Raw genomic sequence first — 19,291 nt, forward strand, 5'->3', positions numbered from 1 at the left:
AGGAAATGAAATCAAACAGATTGATTTTAAACTACTGGCTACTACAGGGAGAAATGATGGCATCAGCCAAGGAATGCATATAAAATCAATGTCTGTAGTGATGATCCAACTGTTTCATATTCCCAAAACATTTTTGACTAATCAAGGTAGGCGTCCATTCAGTTACAGAACAGATGTGGTAGAAATCACATTCCTACCAGAACACGGGGTAGGGTCAGCCTATGCAGATCACCTTCTAGCCCCTGGTGCTACTTTCTGAAGTCATGGTGCTGAACAAAACCTCCAGAAGGTCCCCTTCATCCTCAAGATGGTAATCTATACCAGCTAGCTAAATTACATCATAATAACTTACAGAGACAACGTAAATGTTTGAAGAGTCCTCCACATGGAACTGAGACAAAAATCATGTAAATACAACAACTTGACATATGTTTTCCTTCAAAAATAACAAATTCCTCTCCTGATCCAAGGTGCTTTGTCCCACAGCTGAGCTCTGAGGCATCTTCTTATACAGAGCTCGCTATTGAGAACAGACCTCAATTCTCCTCTTTCTCCCTCCGGTCTTTGTCAGCTCCAGCTTGCACATCGCTCTTCTTCCAACACATATGCATACACTGTGTTTCTGGCTAGAGGAATAAGCCAGTCCCCCTCATAAATCAGGATTGCGAAGGCAGAGACTTGTCATGTCTCTCTCATCATTCAGGAGTACTAGACCCCAAATGCTTCATCACATCCTGAAAAACTTTACATTGAAAAATTCTAGCCTTTATGAAAGGGTGGGGGTATTCCTGAGATACAGTTGTCAATGAAAATGTCTCCCAAAATCAGGCCAAATTTAGTACCTTCACTGTATTTTCTACAAGTTTTACCACACAAATTAAATAAGGGTGTGTTCTGTGATAAGCTTTTGTTTCAACTTTTACAGAAAATGAATGCTGGACTGACTCACTGAAGTCTTTTTTTTAATCTCAAAGTTATCCTACACAGAGTCTTCATAAAGGTACATGTCTCTTACTTGGAAACAGACTCTTTTTGTATGATATTGTTAACTCTTGTATATTTGAATTCTATTTTTAGAAAGGGTGAATGCAATAATGTTTTAACTATGTAATTTAGCTGAAATAGAACCAAGCACTTTGATTCATGTACCAATCAAAGTAGAATAGCTTAATGCATCCCTTTAATAATCAAAAGCCTTGCAGTTTTTATAGAGCTGTGAGATCTATTTAGATGTTTTCTAGCAATGTTTTGGGTCTGGTATAAATTTTCTTCAATAGTTATATTCTGACCTGATAGCAGCATACTGTATATCAGAATCTCAGTAGTATATGAATGGGTTTGAAGATTTTTGGAAAAAAAGAATTTGCCCATTCCACCTAACCATCTCTGATGTGATGTGGCAGATGTACATCTTTCCAAATTTCCTACTTGCTTTTAATTATCCTCCATGGGTCTGCAGGAGCTAAGCAGAAGTGAGCAAAGCAAAGCACAGGAGATCAAAACCAATGGAAAAAAATACCGGGAAGCTTCAGCAGTTTTCCCAAAGCTGTGTTTGCTTACTTTAATTGTAATGATCTCCTTCCTAATGGTGTGAATTTCTCAACTCATAGCATATTCATATTCCTTTTGTTTTACAATTGCAGAGGATACTGATTAACATTCAGTCAGAGGATAAGCTCAGTTAAAGGATACTTGAGTCATTTCCAAATTGTGGCTAAAATTTCACTAACAAAATCTCACTAATACACAGCCAACTCTGTGTGTCTGATTTTTGTCTTTTTTAAAGTGGAGTGAATAATAGGAATTAATTTCAATAATTTTATATGCTACTTCGTTACTTGAATATCAGCGTGATTACTCTCAGAAAAAGATAATAGCTTTGCTGAAACAAACTGATTGTATTTGCCTCTGTTTGAACTCATTTTTAGAAAAAAAAAAGTGGAGCTATCACCTGCATTTTTCAAAAGACTGAAATTTTTTTGAGAACTCATACTTTATGTTAATGCTGTACTACTTTTTGTCTAATGGTAGCAACTGAAAACATCCGCTAAGATGGAACCTAGTGTGCTATACTCTAAACTATGTAAACCTGTAATTAAGGCTAATGTTTTCCAAAAGAGATTACAAAACACCTCAACGAGTCAGACCAAATGCAAAAAGGAAGGAGTTGTTATGTCACTTTTATTGCTGGAGAACTGAGACACAATAATATTGCTTTAATGGCCCCTGGTCACACATAGAATTTGTGGAGATTTCAGAAATTGAACCGAATTCTCCTGAATGCCAGTGTGGATTTTCAGGTGAACAAGCATCCTGCTCCTTAGAAATTACATTAGTTTCTCCTCTGGGCTCACACAGTGGAATTGTTCTTGAGAGATTGGCTACTAAACCAAGCATTTTGCAGTTAAAATCTCAGTGACACCTAGGCCAGGTTTCAATGGTCTTGAGACATTGCATTGGTTTATTATGCAGTATCATAGTACTAACGTCACAGACTAGAAGAGACTTCTGGGAGTCCAATTCCTAGTTCCAAGACAAAACCAAATGCCAGTCTCTCTCTTTTTTTTTTCCCCCCTAAGAGATCTTTGCCTAGTACCTAACGCTTCTGGAGGAGATTCTTCAACATTCTTAGGGAGCTATTTGTCTCATAACACATATGACAACTGCGTATCACAGCTTAATCTCTTGTAGTAACAGCATGTGGACTCTTGCTTCTTAAAATGGAAAAGGATATGAAAAAGAAGATGAAAAACTTTCAAGGACATCTAACTGTTGGCTGTTGCCAACATATTCATAAGAACCTCTGAAAGGGGAGCTGCTGGCCAGAATGGGTAAGTAAAAGATACCACTGAATTTGGATTATGCCTGGCCTTGCTACTGCTCGAATCTTTTTTTTTTTTTGCTGACTAAACAAAAATTTAGTCCTAATTTATTTGGCACTTTGAGGATTTTTCTTTGTTAAAGACTGGTAGATAAAATAAATGGCCAAACTCAAACTTTTACAACCCATAGAATGTACTCTTTCCTCCTGCTTCTTTCTTTGTCTGCCATTGCTGCAGACATCTCCTGTAATTTCCAGACCCTGTTGGTTACTTCACTTGATGCTCCCAGGTGGCAGCATGAGTGGCATTTAAAGAGCAGAGCAGAGGAAAAAACATCTGTTGGGGCTCACTAAATATGAGGAAGATAATGTAGTATTTGCTGATGTGAGATACAGGATTTGAGGCCAACAAACAGGCTATCCTGTGTGGTAAGATCATCTGTTGACTGTTCTAAGGAGGGGACATAGTACTGAAAGCTGAGAAAAAGTCATGGGATATCTACAATGGAAAAAACCTCATCTCCCAGATCTTCAGGTTTGAAAAAAGAATGGTAGCTGGGAAGGGGAAGCACAAATTATTTCTAATTAATTAATGATAATAAGTGAAGTGAAAGGCACATTCTGCCGTAAGGCAGATATAAAGACAGGAAGAAATTACTTAACTCTAACATGCCATAGCATACCTCTCAAATTACATTAACAAATTTATCTGCAAATCAACAGCAGATGAGATGAGAAGTATTGTGGATGCTTAATATGATTCAGGATCTTAATCTTGACATATTATTTGGTCATCTCTCCTTTGCATTAGTATCATGATGCAAAATGAAATTCACATTATTTATTACAGAGAACTTTAAAATCAGACCTCTTTAGTAGCACAGGGAGTTGTATCTTGGAAGGACTAAATCCACCAAAATATACTGGAAAAGTCTAAGATCAGCCAAATTATGGCACAACCTTTCAGCATTCTGAATTCTGAATAGAAGCAAGAGAGCAGGACAATGGGGCAATTCTCTAACTATGTGGAACAGGAGAATGAGGTCAGAAACATCTCTTCCATATGAAACAAAACGAGCACAACTGCAGGCTCAAAGCCGTAGTCCATTAAATAATATTGTGTTTGTCTGGACATGTTAATAAAAACATTTTTAAAAAAGTAAAATCATGTAGTTATCCAGATACCTTCTGTAGGAAACTGGAAGTCACAGGAGTCATCGCACTATTTCTATGCAGCTAGCTATTTCTGGGGAACAAAAACAACTGTTTAAATAAGCAAAATTTCAGAGCAATTAAGGACACAAAAGTGTACAAAGCATACAAATCAAGGTTCGCTGTCTTTGCTGAAAAGTTTGCTTGAAGGTGTGAAAAGGAGACATGAAAACACACATACCTGGGATTCAAGAGAGATGGAAAATACTTACCCACATAAGACTTTAGCCAAGACATAAAGGCTACCAATTCTACTTTTGCAAAGAGTACCATGAGGCATAAATGGTCTGGTGCATTGTGTTATGTTGCAGTAGAAACAATAACGTTCATAGCAGCCTGTGCTTTATGAGTTTAGTTGGAAATTGTCTGATAGCATAGACAAGAGAACTGACTGTTAATATCTGCATGGCGAATGTCTTTTTAATATATATCTGTATTTGGTTTTTTATAACTAACAGAATTCATTTGAAATAACTGTTATTTCCATAGCTGTTTTTCTTTAAATCAGTACATACAAATGGCACTGTGAGGTCTTTTCCTCCCCTCCCCCCCGCAGGATATCTTTTAGAAACCACTGGGGTTTTGTGATTGTAGTCAACCCAACAAAATCCCATGTTCCCTCCAAAAGGACTTAATGAATCACCTGTCTTGCGCTGAAGTGAAGCTTCTAGATTGTATTTAGGGAGGGAGCTTTGTTTTCTTCAAAAAAAGAAGTGTTAATACACTTCCACTTGAAGCTGCTTTCATTTGAAAGTAAGTTGCCATGCTGACATTTTCCTTTCTTTCCTCCAGCAAAAAAACCTGTGAATAAACTTTTCCTGGAGCAACTTCATTCAGGAAAGCATTATTTCTTGGCTCAGAAAACTACCAGTGAACGTTGGGAAAGAACAGTGCCTCACAACAAGACTGTGCTGGATAGTGATATGATAGCGAAATGACTACATGGCATGGAAGTGAAGCTTATTATCATAAAAACCTGCTCAGAGACAATCTAGAGGTTAAAACAGTATACCAAGGAGATAGTTCCACCTCAGGGCATAGTTTACTACCCTAGCTCACCACTTTGATGAGGACAGATCAAATACCAAGGCTATAGATGAGTAGATTACATCAGTTAAGTGAATACTTACAAAATTTTGCAATGCACGGATGACAGATGGATTTGCACAGTTTGGATTGCCAAGTTATATCAAGACCTTTAGGACTCCTGTCTGCACAGCCCTTCAGGTCTTGCAGTCCATCTGCATAATATTCCAAGGCTCAAGCACTTACTACACCCCACTACCCTGCCCCTGATCCAGTCGCCAGACAAAATGTATAGGAGGGAGGATCTCAAGAAGTTGTAGAATGACCAAAAAGTTTTCTGCTGGGAGGTAGAAAAGGAGTTTGCAATGGTTAATGATGAGGCTAATTAGTAACATATAGACAGCATCTGCCTCAAGTGCCTGAAAAACTTTCCCTATTTGACACAACACCGGCAAAAACAGGGGAGGAGACGTACACAGTGGCTGGGAAGCAGAACTGCTGAGACTGTTGTTCATGGAATTTAATCCCTCCTGCCAGCTGAGCACAGCATCAAGGTAGTCTGCAAGGAAGCTAGAAGTTGAAGGGGTTTATGCAGCTGTTCCTTTAAAAAACACATTATGATGCTGCATTAAGCCTTTGTCAAATATAAATGTTTTTTACCAGAAAAAAACCCCACCAACAATGTAAACCTTACACCATGAAGTTCAGCCTATAAGAATAAATATTTCAAACTTCACTGAATGTAACAATGCAGATGGGGTGGGCACGCCTGCAAGTACTGAGGTCATAGGTTTGACTCAGTCTATGCTATGATAAACATAGTATTTCTGTCTGCTGTCCTTGATATATGCGCAGAAAGGCAAGTAGCAGAAAAAGAGGTGGGGTCGTCAGTGATTCATCTTGCAGCCTGACTGGGGGAGAAGCGCACATGACACGCTCTCAGCATGTCATTAATTTTAGGCTGTAGGGCTTTTCTGGACTGGGGTTTTAATTGGAATATTCTCCCGCAGGACCAACCATTTCTGCAGTTACTCTAGCAGCTGTTTCTGGATGTTCCTGTGTTTCTCAGTACTGTCTTCTGACAATTTTCTATGCCTCTCCCTTTTTTCATAGAGGCTTCTCTCTTCTTTCTGTTGTCTGATCCCTCTTCAGGGTACGATAATTGAATTGATCTTACTCTACAGGCATGGACAGTGAGCAAAACACGTAAGAAAAGGCATATTAACCTTTGTATAGAGATTCGTCCATTGTTCTGAAATGGAAAATGGTCCTCTCTATGGAAGAGACTTTGTTATCCTCACTCAGGAACTAGGGAACAGAATATATTAATATTACATCCATTTCTCCTTGGCAACAATGATGAAAGTTGTATTTTCCATCAGGTTTGGAATGCCTGTTCCACGGTTTTCCCCTTTGTTCCCGCCACCACCTGGAAAGCTTGGCGAGAGAACACATCTTCATTCAGCTTTGCAAAAAAGGTCTGGTTCAGGCTTAGGCTGTTGAGTTGGCTGAAGGATTGGAGATGTTGGAGCCAGGACAGCAGAAGGCAAGTCTGCAGCCTACCTGAATACTGAAGGAAAGCTGTAACTTGGAGGCATGTCTCCAACAGCCAACTTTTTCAGAAAGGAACTAGAGCAACACTACCCTGGGTTGCTTTCGCTTTTCTTGAAAGTTTCTCACACAGTGAGCATGTCCACCCTGTTACAGCCTAACTATCTCACTTCCCAAGACAATATAAGTAAAAACTTGTTATTGCAGTAATTCATAGAAATGCCCATTGAAGTTGCACCCTAATTTCCATGCTTACCTCTAGTTTCTTCCTTTTTAGGACTTTGATAAATTTTAACTCTTATACTGAAGAGTTGGTGTTTGTCTTAAAAATAACTTTGAGGGGGAATAAGGGGAGTGAATATGCCTGGAGCTTTTTTGGAGGCTTTCTTTTGCCCAGCAACCTTGATAGGCTTACAGTACAGTAGAATAAATCTAGTTTACAACTGGCCAGATGATTACAAAGGTGTAACAAAATACTGCATATGAAACTTCATTCAAACATGAGTATGAATTAGCTAATAAAAGCATTGAAATCATGTTCCAATTACAGACCTAAAGTTGATTGTGTTAAAAAAAAAAGGCACTTAGTGTATTGATGACGGAAAGGGAGAGAGGAGAGAAGAGTGGAAACTGAAAAGGCTGCACTCTCAACGGCATTGTGTTGTCCTTCACAGAACTGCATATCCTGAACACCGTAAGTCAAGGGTTGCGTGCAGTGAGTTTTATTCCTTCAGTAGATAAATAGGCCTGACACTTACTTTAAACTTGCACAGAGCTTCACTGACTCAACTGAGTAAGGAACATGCATTTTAATACCTTTCAGAGAAAAGAAAAGATATTAACAACCAAGATGGGGGCTGATTGATTTCATTTTCATGAGTGAGTGAATGAATTATATGTACTGGTGGCATTTCAGTGATCTTTTTTAAAGTATATTTTGGTATAATTAGGATGAGAAGAAAATATGAAGATAAAGTAAACGCATGTGTAACTCTGCAAAGATACCTGACAATACATTTTAGTGAAATGACTAAACCACTCCCTTTTCTCTGAAAGACATAAAAAATTTAAAAATATTAAATTTTCCTCAGGTCCCCTGATGTATGTGAGGGAGGGAATCCTCTAATCACAGCCTTCGAACTTTCAAATTCAGCTGGAGAACCTTATATTAGGAATAATGAATCAGCTAACGTGTAATTTAATCTAAACCTGTAGTTTCAAATCATATGGTAAACTATTGTAGAAACTTTTAAGAGAATGAAAAATTCTTCTTGTACTAGTAGTTGTTAGAATCAGTGGAGCATGACACTGGGTGAAATGTACATGCCCCCCTTTATTTACTTTGTTCTCATTTTTATGTTAATGTAACTGTTTATATTAAAGATTAATGTCAGGAATAAACTCTTATTCAGCAACCTCCTTAACAACGACCTTCTACAACACCACTTAAGAGCATCACACAGCCCACAGGCTAGCACTGGTTCAGTGCATGCAGAAGCACCCCTGGGTACACTAAGGATAAGTAATTATTTGTGAGCCTGTAGATTAATATCTTCTTTGACTGCTTCCCCATCAAGTTCCCAAGGACCAGGATGACAAGGTAGAAAAAATTCTACCTTTTTGTTTATGGCATCTTTTCTTCTATCATATAGAGATAACTCATAGCAAAGTGGCTAACAGACAGAGATTCAGTTACTCAACATCATTTTGGTAATGGAAGGCTGATCTGATTTCTGGAAAACAGACTGGGAACCTTGGTTCCTAAATTTCTGGTGATGTTGTAACTACCTGTCTGTTCTGCAGTGAGTGATACCTCTTTGAGCTGATCTCTGGTAACTGTTCTGAAATTTCTAACATTGTCAGAATATTCTTAGTTAGCTTTTGTGCAGTAGTTTCTAAGATAGTATTTTATATATAATCTCTGTTAAAAATGAGCAAGAAGATAGCTCAACTACAGAAGAATCATCCAGTTCAAATCTTCATTCATCACTAAAGATTTAAAGGAAAAAGATCTTTACAAAACTATTACAGAGTGCACAATAATATATTCTCAGTGGATGGAATCCACTCAGCTTTTTTCCTCATAGTAGACTATTCTACCACGATTTACTATTTTCAAATTATCTGCACTTTTTTTTTCTTTTAACAGGCACAACATGGATGTTAATGGCTGTATGTTACACCTGTTTTTAGATACTAAGCCCTATTGGGAAGGATGTTGTCTTTTTGTTTGTACCTTCATAGCTATGTTATTCACTGTGTATAAATATGAGAAATAGCATAAAATGAGTAATTTAAGAGATGATAAAGTAACAGCATAAATGCCAGATGAATAAACTTGCACATAGTTTTAAAAGGGGTAGTGGTACTGTTGTATTTTAAAATGTTCACTGGCTTTGGAAGCAAACAGAATTGCTTCCAGAAGGCATGAGACTTCTTTTAAGTTATCATGAAGGATGAAGGAGATTAAATAGGTAAGTTACAACAGAGGTAACATTACTATGACCAAAGGGCAAAATAAGCTTGTTTACTGAGAAAGTCACACAATCCTGTGTCTGCATCTTGCTACATGAGTAATGGCTCTTTAATAGCAGTAGGGGAAATACTACAGTCAAAACAACACTGGCTGTATTTGTATTTGAAATGCTCAGCATAAATAGAAACATACTTGCTCGTGATGCATTTGATTTTTTTACAGGCTTAGAAGAGTAAATAACCTTAACTTGACTCACATGTGCTACAGGCAATCATTGTGGAAGAACTAGCATGCAGTAACTTGTACCTGCTCAAGACAGTGGCTCATGAACTGCTCTGTCATTATTATGTATCATATCTTCAGCACCATCTGAGAAGTGCCAGGACCTGTTTTTTTATCATAGAGTCATAGAATAGTTTGGGTTGGGAGGGACCTCTAAAGGTCCAACCCCCCTGCCATGGGCAGGGACATCTTCAACTAGAGCAGGTTGCTCAGAGCCCCCTCCAACCTGACCTTGAATGTTTCCAGGGATGGGGCATCCACCACCTCTCTGGGCAACATATAGCCTTCCATAGGTTACATTGGTGGGGTCCGAGTTCCAAATTTTTCTCCATAATCAGGAAGGCTATATTCTTCCTGCTTTTAATAAAAGCTAAGATTCTGATGTAATCACTCTGGCAGTTTGCATGAAGTCATATGAAGCTATTGAGTAATCAATGATTAACTCATTTTGAGCTGATTGTTTCTATGACTTCTACAGAAAAGCAGCTGGTAAGCCAACGGAAAAGATGAGCTATAGTTTCAAGTATGAGCAATTACATGTTTAGAATTGAAGAAGCTAAAGAAGCTTTGAATAAAATTCATTGTAAAAAAAAATCCACCCTGTCCTAAGCGACAACTTCACTGCCATAACTAGCATGAAGACCATTCAGAGAATTCCTATTTGGCTTTTCCCCCCTACCTGCATATTTAGGCAGACTGGCTTTGCACAGGGACCTATCCATCCACGGTGCAGCACATTGGCAGGGAAGGCCGGGCGGGACAGGGCTGTGGAGGTATCGTGGAGGTACCATGGTGGCAGGGCTGTATGCACGGTGCCTGCTTTGGAGCCCCGCTGCAGCCCTTGCACAGGTGAGGGCCCACAGCTGGGGCACTCTGGTTTTTCCTCCATGGCAAGGTACCATGCAGGCATCTCTCTGCTCTGCTTGATGCCATGGGACAATCAAGTCCTTGAAAGTGGAAGAATCCCACCTCAGGTCCCTCAGCAATAGGCCCCACCGCTCAGGAAAGGAGCCTACCTGTAGGAAGGGAAGGACTGGCCTGCCAGCGCGGAGCTGCGTGCAAGCCTGGGGGGTACTGAGTGCCGTATGCTAAAGGCTTTTGGGTTATAACGAGGTCACCTGGCCACGCTGCATACTGGAAATGCAATTAATACAGAATCATCCAGAAAGCCTGTTGGGGAGCTCTGAAGAGCGCTACAGAGGCTGGACACTTGCAAGGATTTTCCTCCCGTATTAAACACCCCTGAGGGTCAGGGGTTATGGCCTTGCATGTTGCGAAAGGCCAGCTAGGTATAGGCATTAAGTCCAAGCAAGAGGGGAAGTCTGCTAGAACTTGCTGTGCCAGGATTAAACTGTGAAAAATACAAATGTGACAAAAATCAGACCTATTTACTATGTAATTCTGATACAAGTGAACAACAAGGAGCAGGAAAACCAAAGCAGAAAATTATAGGGTGCTAGTGATCTCATCTAAAATACTGGAAATGTTTCCAAGCCTTAAATTTGCTGTATTACTTAGTTTTCTTGTTGGGCTGTAAAATAACATTTAAAGCTTTGCTGAAATTTTCTAAAACAACGTGTTGTTTAAGTGACACTTACCTGACTCCCCAGCCTGGTCAATGCTCCAGCAGAGTTTCGTGTTGACCCCGCCGTCCCCAGCATCCTGCCTGCTGGCACATTACTCAGAACAGAAGCACATAATCTGGATCAGGAAAGTACATTGTGGAACCTAGACGTGGAAAAAATAAGTATATATAATGTTGCAATAGAGTTCAGCCCATCTATTAAGAGCATTCAAAGCAGGAAGTTGCTGAAATTTCACAAGTAACTTTTGCAAGTCCCCTTTAAATCTTCTAAATTAAGGGAAAACACAAGACACAGACTTTTTAAAAGGCTTATTTTTATATAGATAATAAAGACCCATCTTTGAATGCTGCAATGTAAGGAGGGTTCCCCCTGGAAAATGTATATTGTCATCAAAGGATAAATTTTTGTGACTTCTAATAACAATCAGAAGAGTGGTTGTAGCCCAGGTAGCTAGTATTAAAGTCATTAGCAGCAGTATAATTCTGTTTTTTATAAAGGGCTGGAAGAGTTCCCCTAATTACTACAACACAGCATGACAATTGCTTTTAATAGTTGCTTTTACATAGACACAGTACAGTCCAGCTATGCGATTTTACTTTTGTTCTCCCCTATTTTATAAAATAAATTAGAAGAGAATACATGAGGCAAACCTTATGGAACCAAGGTTGAGTCAGCAGCAATCCACTGTACCACCGCCATTTAAGCAGTGTTTTCACAGTAAGGATCATGGCAAGTGTCTAACCACCTCATTCCCCTTTTTATTACCTTTTTACAGATGACACAATAAAACCTAACTGGAATGTTTCCCTTCTCTTTTAGAAACCTCTTTTTTCCTAGATTCGCTTTCAAATCTTGCAAGTGTTGGGGTTGGAGAAACAAGCAAATTTTTGTTCGAACAACTGGTTTTATATTCATAGCAAGACCTTGAAGAGATACAGCAGAAAATGACGAAGGCATGTTGACAGAACAGTTTATTTGGACATCAGTATTAATATTTTTTGTAAAAGGAGTCCCAGTGCAATCTGCAAGAAAATAAGTTTGTGAAGGAGGCTGCCTACCAAAGTTGTGGAAGCCCCATCCTCAGAGGTATTAAAAAATCAACGAAGCCTGGAGCAACCTGCTGTAACATTGAAGCTAGCCCTGCTTTAGGTGGGAGACTGGAAAAGGTGACCTGTAGATGCCTCTTCCAATGTAAATTATTCAATGAAATTAGGCCCTGAATTAAAAAATGTGGTGGAGGAGGGAGGCAGAAATATGCAAACACGCACAGGTGTGTGATTGCATAAGCATTGTTTTCTTAGAAAATTAAATTAAACACTTATAATTTCAAAGATATGGGCTGGGAACACAGTCCTATTTCTATATATATATAAAAGGGCTATTGCCTACAGTTTTGTTAGGGCCTTCTGCAGCTGGGTCTCAACCAGTAAGACTCAGTTTCCATTGCTTTTAGTTTGGTCAAGCTGAAATTGTTAGAGCTGAAATTTCCTACACTGAATTACTTACTCAAGCTAGTGATTTTAAGTCCCATCAAGAGTAGTTCAGCCATTTCCAAAAACAAATTAGCAGAAATATGCATTTCTTTCATATAAAGAAAATGTTTATAACCATTTAATTAAAGCTGTGCTTTTTAGTAATATGTTCAAGTTTGGCAGCCTAGAAAACCTGCATGAACTCAGCCAAGTCATGAGTGGCTCAGTTTACATAACTGCAGGAAAGATTTGCTAGCACTGTGTAGTTGGTCTCCAGCAGTCTCTTCACAATGAACATATTCCATCTCAGAGCTTCAGAAGCAAGCAGAACTCTTTGTATATTAAAAAAAAGGCTTCCTACAGGAACAATGTGGTGAAGGCTGAGGAACAGAAATCAGTGATGCTGCTGGTGCACAGCAGTGGAATTTGAGTAGTATGACTGAATGGAGAGCACAGCAAAGAATTAAGACAGGGCAGAGGTGAAAAGAAGGAGGAAAGGTTGAGTGTGGCAGAAGTGGGAGGATTTATGAACACTAAAGCATATTCTTCTCGAGAACTGGAAACTCAATCCCGTGCTCACTGCCTTCCCATGAATTTATAATTTTAAAAAGGTATTAGATCTTTAATCACAGTATGATGTAACGATTTCCTTTTTCTCCCACAGGATTTATGAACAAAATGGATTCTGTTCACTGAATGGATCAAGCTCCTGAAAAAACCTGTATAAATGTCCTTATTTGAAAAAGCAAGATGTGTAGAAAAGGAGGCAGAAGATCACAGAAAGAAAAGCAAGGGTTCAATGACAAAGGCAGCTGAATGCAGCCGTGAGGAAGAGAGTCCTGTCCCTGCCTTCATCTCACCATCTCCCTGTGATTTGGGCAAGTTCCTTAACCCAGATTTTTCACAAGCGACAATCATTTTCTGAGTTCCCTCCTGCAAGAAATCTTGACTTTAAGTTGCTTTGTATATCTGCCCTTAGGATGAGATGCTTCATGCTCCCCAAGCGTATATTTCTAGTCGTTATAGTCAGCTAGCTCAGATGCAGGTTTCTCCAGTGTAGATGCTACAGTTTGCAGAAATGAGTGCCCTTTACAGAGCGTAGTTCAAAAAAGCATTGAGTTCTCACAGCTGCAACAGAACACACTGGGGGCTATATGTGAACGTAGACAATCCCAGAGAATCTCTTAAAAAACAACCCATCTCCAGGTATCACATACTGGACCCAAAATCATTAGGTTCTTCCAATCTTTTTCCATTTGTAAAGTAAAATTCCCATTTTCTTATCCTTCAGGACTTTTGAGAAAAATGAGCTAATTCATGTTCAAGAAGCAATTGGATACTATACTGCTAAGTGCCATAGGGGGAGGGCAAAAAAAGATAAAACTAATTATTCTGGATATACAACATGGCGCAAGGAATGTGCAGCAAATCAGACATGGGGCCATACAAAAGAAGAATACATGAAATACAGAATATCTGCTTTTCCTGGTTTTCCCGGGATTTAGAGAGAGATATATAAAATATATATTTTCTAGACAGTGTAAAATCACATTTCTTGTGCCCATGTAACTAATTACTGTAAGATATGGTGTAACTAAGGATGTAGACCTTTTTTAATTAAATAAAAAAGATGTAAAATTAAATAAAATGAGTGAAAGAAAGCTGTAAGTAGCAAGGCAGCATGTAAACCTCTATCTGATGACTTTTGCCATCACCAGCATCCAGTGCTGGTCATCGCAGAGCAGGTTTATACTTGGAATCCCCGGGCTGAGAACAGGGACTAGTGCAATCCCAGTGAGCTCCCGGTGCCGCCCTCCTTCCCAGCCCCTCTGCTGCCCAGTGGTGATCCACGCTGAACTTGGCAGCCCTGAGTACAATTAGTCATGTTAACTCTAGTATCAGAACTAATCTAATCTCAGGAATGTGAAATACTATTTGATCTATTTCCCCTGCCAAGAAGCAGCATAAAACTCCACCTAGCAACCATACCATTACCAAAGTACACTAGCAGGGAAACAAACCATGCTGCTTGTTTTTTGGCCGCAGGCTACAATAGACGAGCCTGCAAGAGTTACCGTGACTCCCATTCCCGTGTTCTTGAAAGCACACTACACGCTCTCAGTTTTAACAGATATGCAGATGTCTATTATTTTAAAATACTTTGATGCAGCCTAATATGACATTCCAACTGAGGCTACATGACTTGGGAGACAGCCAGTATGGCTTATACAAACAGATATAATTAGTTATCTTTGAACAAGTGTGCTATGTTGATACCTTTTACTCTTCCAAGCAGGTTGGTGGCCGTAACCAGCTGCAGCTTTCGGATGTCAGGTGCTTAGATTTCCATGTTCCTGCAATACCTCTCCTCAGTCCTGGAAGGGCAGGTAAGGTTCCTACTTCCCCTTGCAGGAAGACAGACAGTGACACTGTCACTTGCTGGAGATACACGCAGGCACCACTGGTACAAGTGCCATAATTCTTAATTAGCCAATGCAGCATCAAAACAGGCCACAGAGTTCATGTCTAATTTTCCATCATGTTGGTTACAGAATTGGTATTATGTTAACAATAGTTAATAACATATTAACAATTAATATGATATTTAAGATATGTGGAGTGAAACCTTGTCAATGTTGTTATTCCTTTACATAAAATGGGTCTTCTACTGCATGAGTTGTTCACAAGGTCATTAGCTCAACACTGCATTGTCATATTTTGTATCTGCACAAACAGGATCTGTGGCAGATGGTGCCCTGACATCACCAATGAGCTCAAGTCCTTTCTCCAGCAGAGACAATAAACTTCTCCACGCTGTCCTTACTTATAGCTTAAACTCTAGGGAAGAAAATTACTAAGCACTTGACATTCACAGCCTTCTGGCAGTCTGCAGCCAGGGAAAGGTACAGTGGGAGCCATTTTTGGCTAGCAGTTTAGAATACGGCAATCCCTCCACTCAAAAATAAATTACAGCCAGTAAATTTGCTTCACTTGTATTTTTATTTTACAAAAAGGCACTCTAAAACATTTGATAAATTCTAGTCATGGGTGGGCTGGTTTAGCAACTTTGGTATAAGATTTTTTTAACTGTCACAGGGTCAACCCTTCTAGTCTACAGGTATTTTTATAAAGTAGGCTTTCAAAAACAGTTCCTCAGTGGGCAACAAAATCAGCCATTTTTTTGGTAAAGAATTTTTAAGCATTGGCACTAGAGTTAATTGATAAACTATTAAACTGTTAAGTTGTAATTTATAGCAGCTATAATGGCAACAATGTCTGAGTGATCACCCTATGCTGCCACTAAAGACATACCTCATCTGTTACACCATGAAATACTGTAAGATGGTTTGTAACGATGCATATATCTTGTTACCTGCTGATAATAACCTATCGGCAAGGACAACAGTTTCATTATATAGTACATCCCCTGCTGGCTTCCAAATATTTCTGCCGCTCTGCCCCAATTTCTTAGCTAGAAAAGAATCAGTCTCCTTACTTTTACAGTAGTACATTAATTTATGAATGGAAGACAGAAAGCTTTTATTAGCTGCTGAGGTGCCTGAATTCTTTGCGTTGTCATCATGATATAAAAATCTAGCGCCAGCTGCCCATAAGTCCTGATGGATGGTGGAGAACAGGCCCCAGATCGGCTAAGGGATGTGGAGGAAATCCCAGACTAGACCTCTCACAGAGATGTGCAGAATATTATCTCAAAAGTGGCACTCAGCCCTGGCCAAGCGGGATCTCTGCTTACACTGATACCGTACAGCCAGCTTGGATGAAATGTCTTTCTCTTATAGTCCTTCCTTCAGGTTCATTCCGAGCATGGAATCATAGCATCCACCTTGGGAATGGCACTGGCCCAGCAAGAGCAGAGGAGCCCTCAGTAGGCAGGAACCTTTGGGGTGGGCACCAGCGGCTAAGGTTCAGTGTTTGGCACAGAAGCAGTGAGAAGGTAAACTGATCTGACATTAATGACACAGAATCAGAAGTCCTTTTGTCTGTGAAAGAATAATCTGTGTGTCTAGGTACTGTGGACCTCCAACATAGTCCTATCCCTTTGAACTCCTGCTCGAAAAGGAGTTTTGAGCATATATTCCCATGAGGACCTATTAATAGTGCTTTCTACCAGACTTTGGTCTTTGCAGAGACAGATATATCAGCTTGTTTGTTAATATGTCAGCATTTATTCCTGGAGTGAACTCCTGTCCTATCAATCAAAGCCTGTAAAATGGGAATCAGAAATCTGGGTTGGGTGAGAAGAATGTCTTTAAATTTGGGAACTACTTATAAAAAATTAAGGTGTTGCTTCATACACATTTCTCTGAGTAATAAGTGGCTGATAATAAATAACTGATAGTAGGGATTTCCCCCTTCCATTTCTGAGCAATTACTTTTTAAATACTTTTGAAAATTAGAAATATTTTAGTATACATGCACAGCAAATGGACATGTTTGAGATGTTCTTGCTTTGCCTAACACACAATAATTTGGTGTAGAGAATTGGAAATGTGTTATAATAATAAGAATTGGCAGTGCATTACAGTCCTGTAGTTAAAATAACCTTTAAAGTCACTATCTTCCTTTATGAGTTTTTAAGTGCACAGAAAGACCTCATGAAAAACATGAGTACAAGGGTATTTACTCTCCTGGCTTTCAGCTCCTACTAATGGTGCAGTGATGAAACACAGGATATAGCAACAAGACCGTGTCACGTAAAAAATAAGAGGGATAAAATACGTACTTCTGTGCAGACTAACAAGTTTGTTCCAACAACTGAAGTTGGGTTGCTGTGCTTTACTGAGCCCTGCAAGCAATAACACTGTGTTGGCCTGCAGACAGTGATCTACTTTCCACCACAAAACACGTTATTTTCATAGAACAAGGTGTCTCACAGAGGGGCTGTTCCAGATTGACCTTCTCACTGATGTGCTGGCTGCAGCAAGCTGAACTCCCTGGGCACAGAAGAGGGAAACATTTGGGTGACAGAACCCTGCACCTGACTTTGGAAGGTTTGTGTCAAATGTATTACTGGCCATGGCCTGGAAGAGACTGCAAGCTGAGGTGAGAAGGAACTTTTCACTCTTCAGAAAAAATCTAGCATTATGTTATCCATACTACACAATTACTCCACATCAGCCTGTACCTCTGTTCCCTGTGATCCCTCTCTATTTCCAGTGAGGATCTAGGAAGCCTCAGAATGGATCTGACCATAATATTCTTTTTCCCAGAGAATTCATTCTTAAAGACAGCAGGGTATAACGTTACACTCTAGAGAGCTGGCAAAGCTGACCGTTATCGTTTGAGTTCACAGGGCTAAAATTATTGTTACAGGCTATAAAGTCATGCTACATGTTCTTAGAGTTTAGAACACCCCAGTAGGCTCCCAAAGAACGAATCTGATACCTCTCTTAATCTGTAAAGATCATTTGTTTATACTAAGTTGATCTATAATTAAGTATCTCCTTCCAAGATAAAATAACCAAGTGATACCTTTCCATTTATCTAGTACATGTCAAATAAATTGGTAACTGCAAATCGAAATAAACACATTCAGAACGGGCTATGCTAGTGGCTATTTGGAAATTATAGCAAAACATATTGTGATATTATAATCAGGACTTTGTTCTGCAATATCAAACTCTTTTAAAAGTAAGGAGCACAAATAGACCTGCTGTATACAGAAGGAATCACAAGGTAGTGGTTGTGCACAACAAGGAGCATTTCCTATGACTGGCTTTTACAGAGGTAATTTTGCAGGTTTTAACAATACAATCCTTCACAAGTTTCTGCCCCACACGTCCCTTTTCCTCCTACCTTTTGGTTTCATTAGGTGGAAAGTGGTATTTTTAACAGCAGACTCATAAATGCATTTGCTTACTGAGGTTTATTACCAGCTAATACCTCCCTATTGTCCTGCTATCACCTACAGTATCTCTGTATCACTATTTGCAGTAGGATTCCACTTGATTGCAGATTTTCAGTTCCCTTCCTGCATTTAATGCACTTTCAAGTGTATACACTAAGATGGTAAATAACTTTTCTCCCAGCTTTTTATCTCTGTCCTTGCTATGTTAACTAGGCTCACAGCAGCATCTTTGTTTTCTCCTAATTTTTGCTGTGTGAATTTGTTAGAAAACAATGACAGATTCTCACACAGCAGAACCAGAGAAACGGATGCCAGATACAAGGTTAAATACAATTGTTAAACTACATCTTTTATAGTTATAACAAATCTTATGAGACAATTTTAAAAAACATTAAATAATTGGAAGCTAAGCAGTATGAGTTCCCTCATCTTCTTAGTACAAGAAAGAAAGAAAAGCAAGAGGATGTCAAAAGTGTAAAATACTCACAGGTCTCGGTAAAGCTGTGCAGCACATTGGCACAGAAGTGGTTAGGATAAAGTTTGCAGTAGTGACAGCAGCAATCGCTCCACCCCCTCCTCCGTCCTGTTTTACTTTCAGTTGTTATATAATAATGTAGGACTATGTTTGTTCCTAATACAGTCTGGAAATTATTCTCACCACAAATAGCAGATAGTAGGGATTTCCCACTGTCACTTCTGAGCAATTTTCAAGCTTGGAAAAAAACCAAAAAAACATGGGGAAAGACATATGCCTGTGATTCAGAAGGCAGGCAAGTGACTGACAAACACAAACAGCAGCTGCGTGCTGTCCCAAGCAGCGACTTATCCTTCCGTAAAGGGAAGAAAGCCCACAGTTTGTGCCCTTGTCTCTGCACAGTCCCTTTCCCCTTTGTAACCTAAGTGTATCCTCCCAAACAGAGCTCCCAAGAGTTGCTTACCTTGGAAGCAAACACTGTAGCTCTATGCTTAACTCCTCCTCTTCTCTGCAGCCTGAAC

At 39.4% G+C, this 19,291-nt stretch overlaps 1 protein-coding gene across 4 annotated transcripts in view; it reads right to left on the reverse strand.

Moving 5' to 3' along the window:
• Positions 1–18,845, reverse strand: part of IL15 (interleukin 15) — a 54,440-nt gene extending 35,595 nt beyond the window's left edge. For 3 of the 4 annotated variants that reach the window (XM_009328763.1, XM_009328762.1, XM_009328760.1), the window contains exons 1-2: positions 18,783–18,845; positions 10,967–11,096 (exon numbers count right to left, since the gene is read on the reverse strand). In XM_009328763.1, the coding sequence (XP_009327038.1) occupies positions 10,967–11,029 (63 nt within the window). In that variant the 5' untranslated portion in view covers positions 11,030–11,096; positions 18,783–18,845. Of the gene's footprint in view, positions 1–10,966; positions 11,097–14,703; positions 14,832–18,782 lie in introns of all 4 variants that reach the window. The other variant, XM_009328761.1, reaches the window with a different exon arrangement.
• Positions 18,846–19,291: the final 446 nt, after the last annotated feature.

Source organism: Pygoscelis adeliae, unplaced genomic scaffold (assembly GCF_000699105.1).
Source record: "Pygoscelis adeliae isolate BGI_AS28 unplaced genomic scaffold, ASM69910v1 Scaffold66, whole genome shotgun sequence".
Taxonomy (NCBI): Eukaryota; Metazoa; Chordata; class Aves; order Sphenisciformes; family Spheniscidae; genus Pygoscelis; species Pygoscelis adeliae.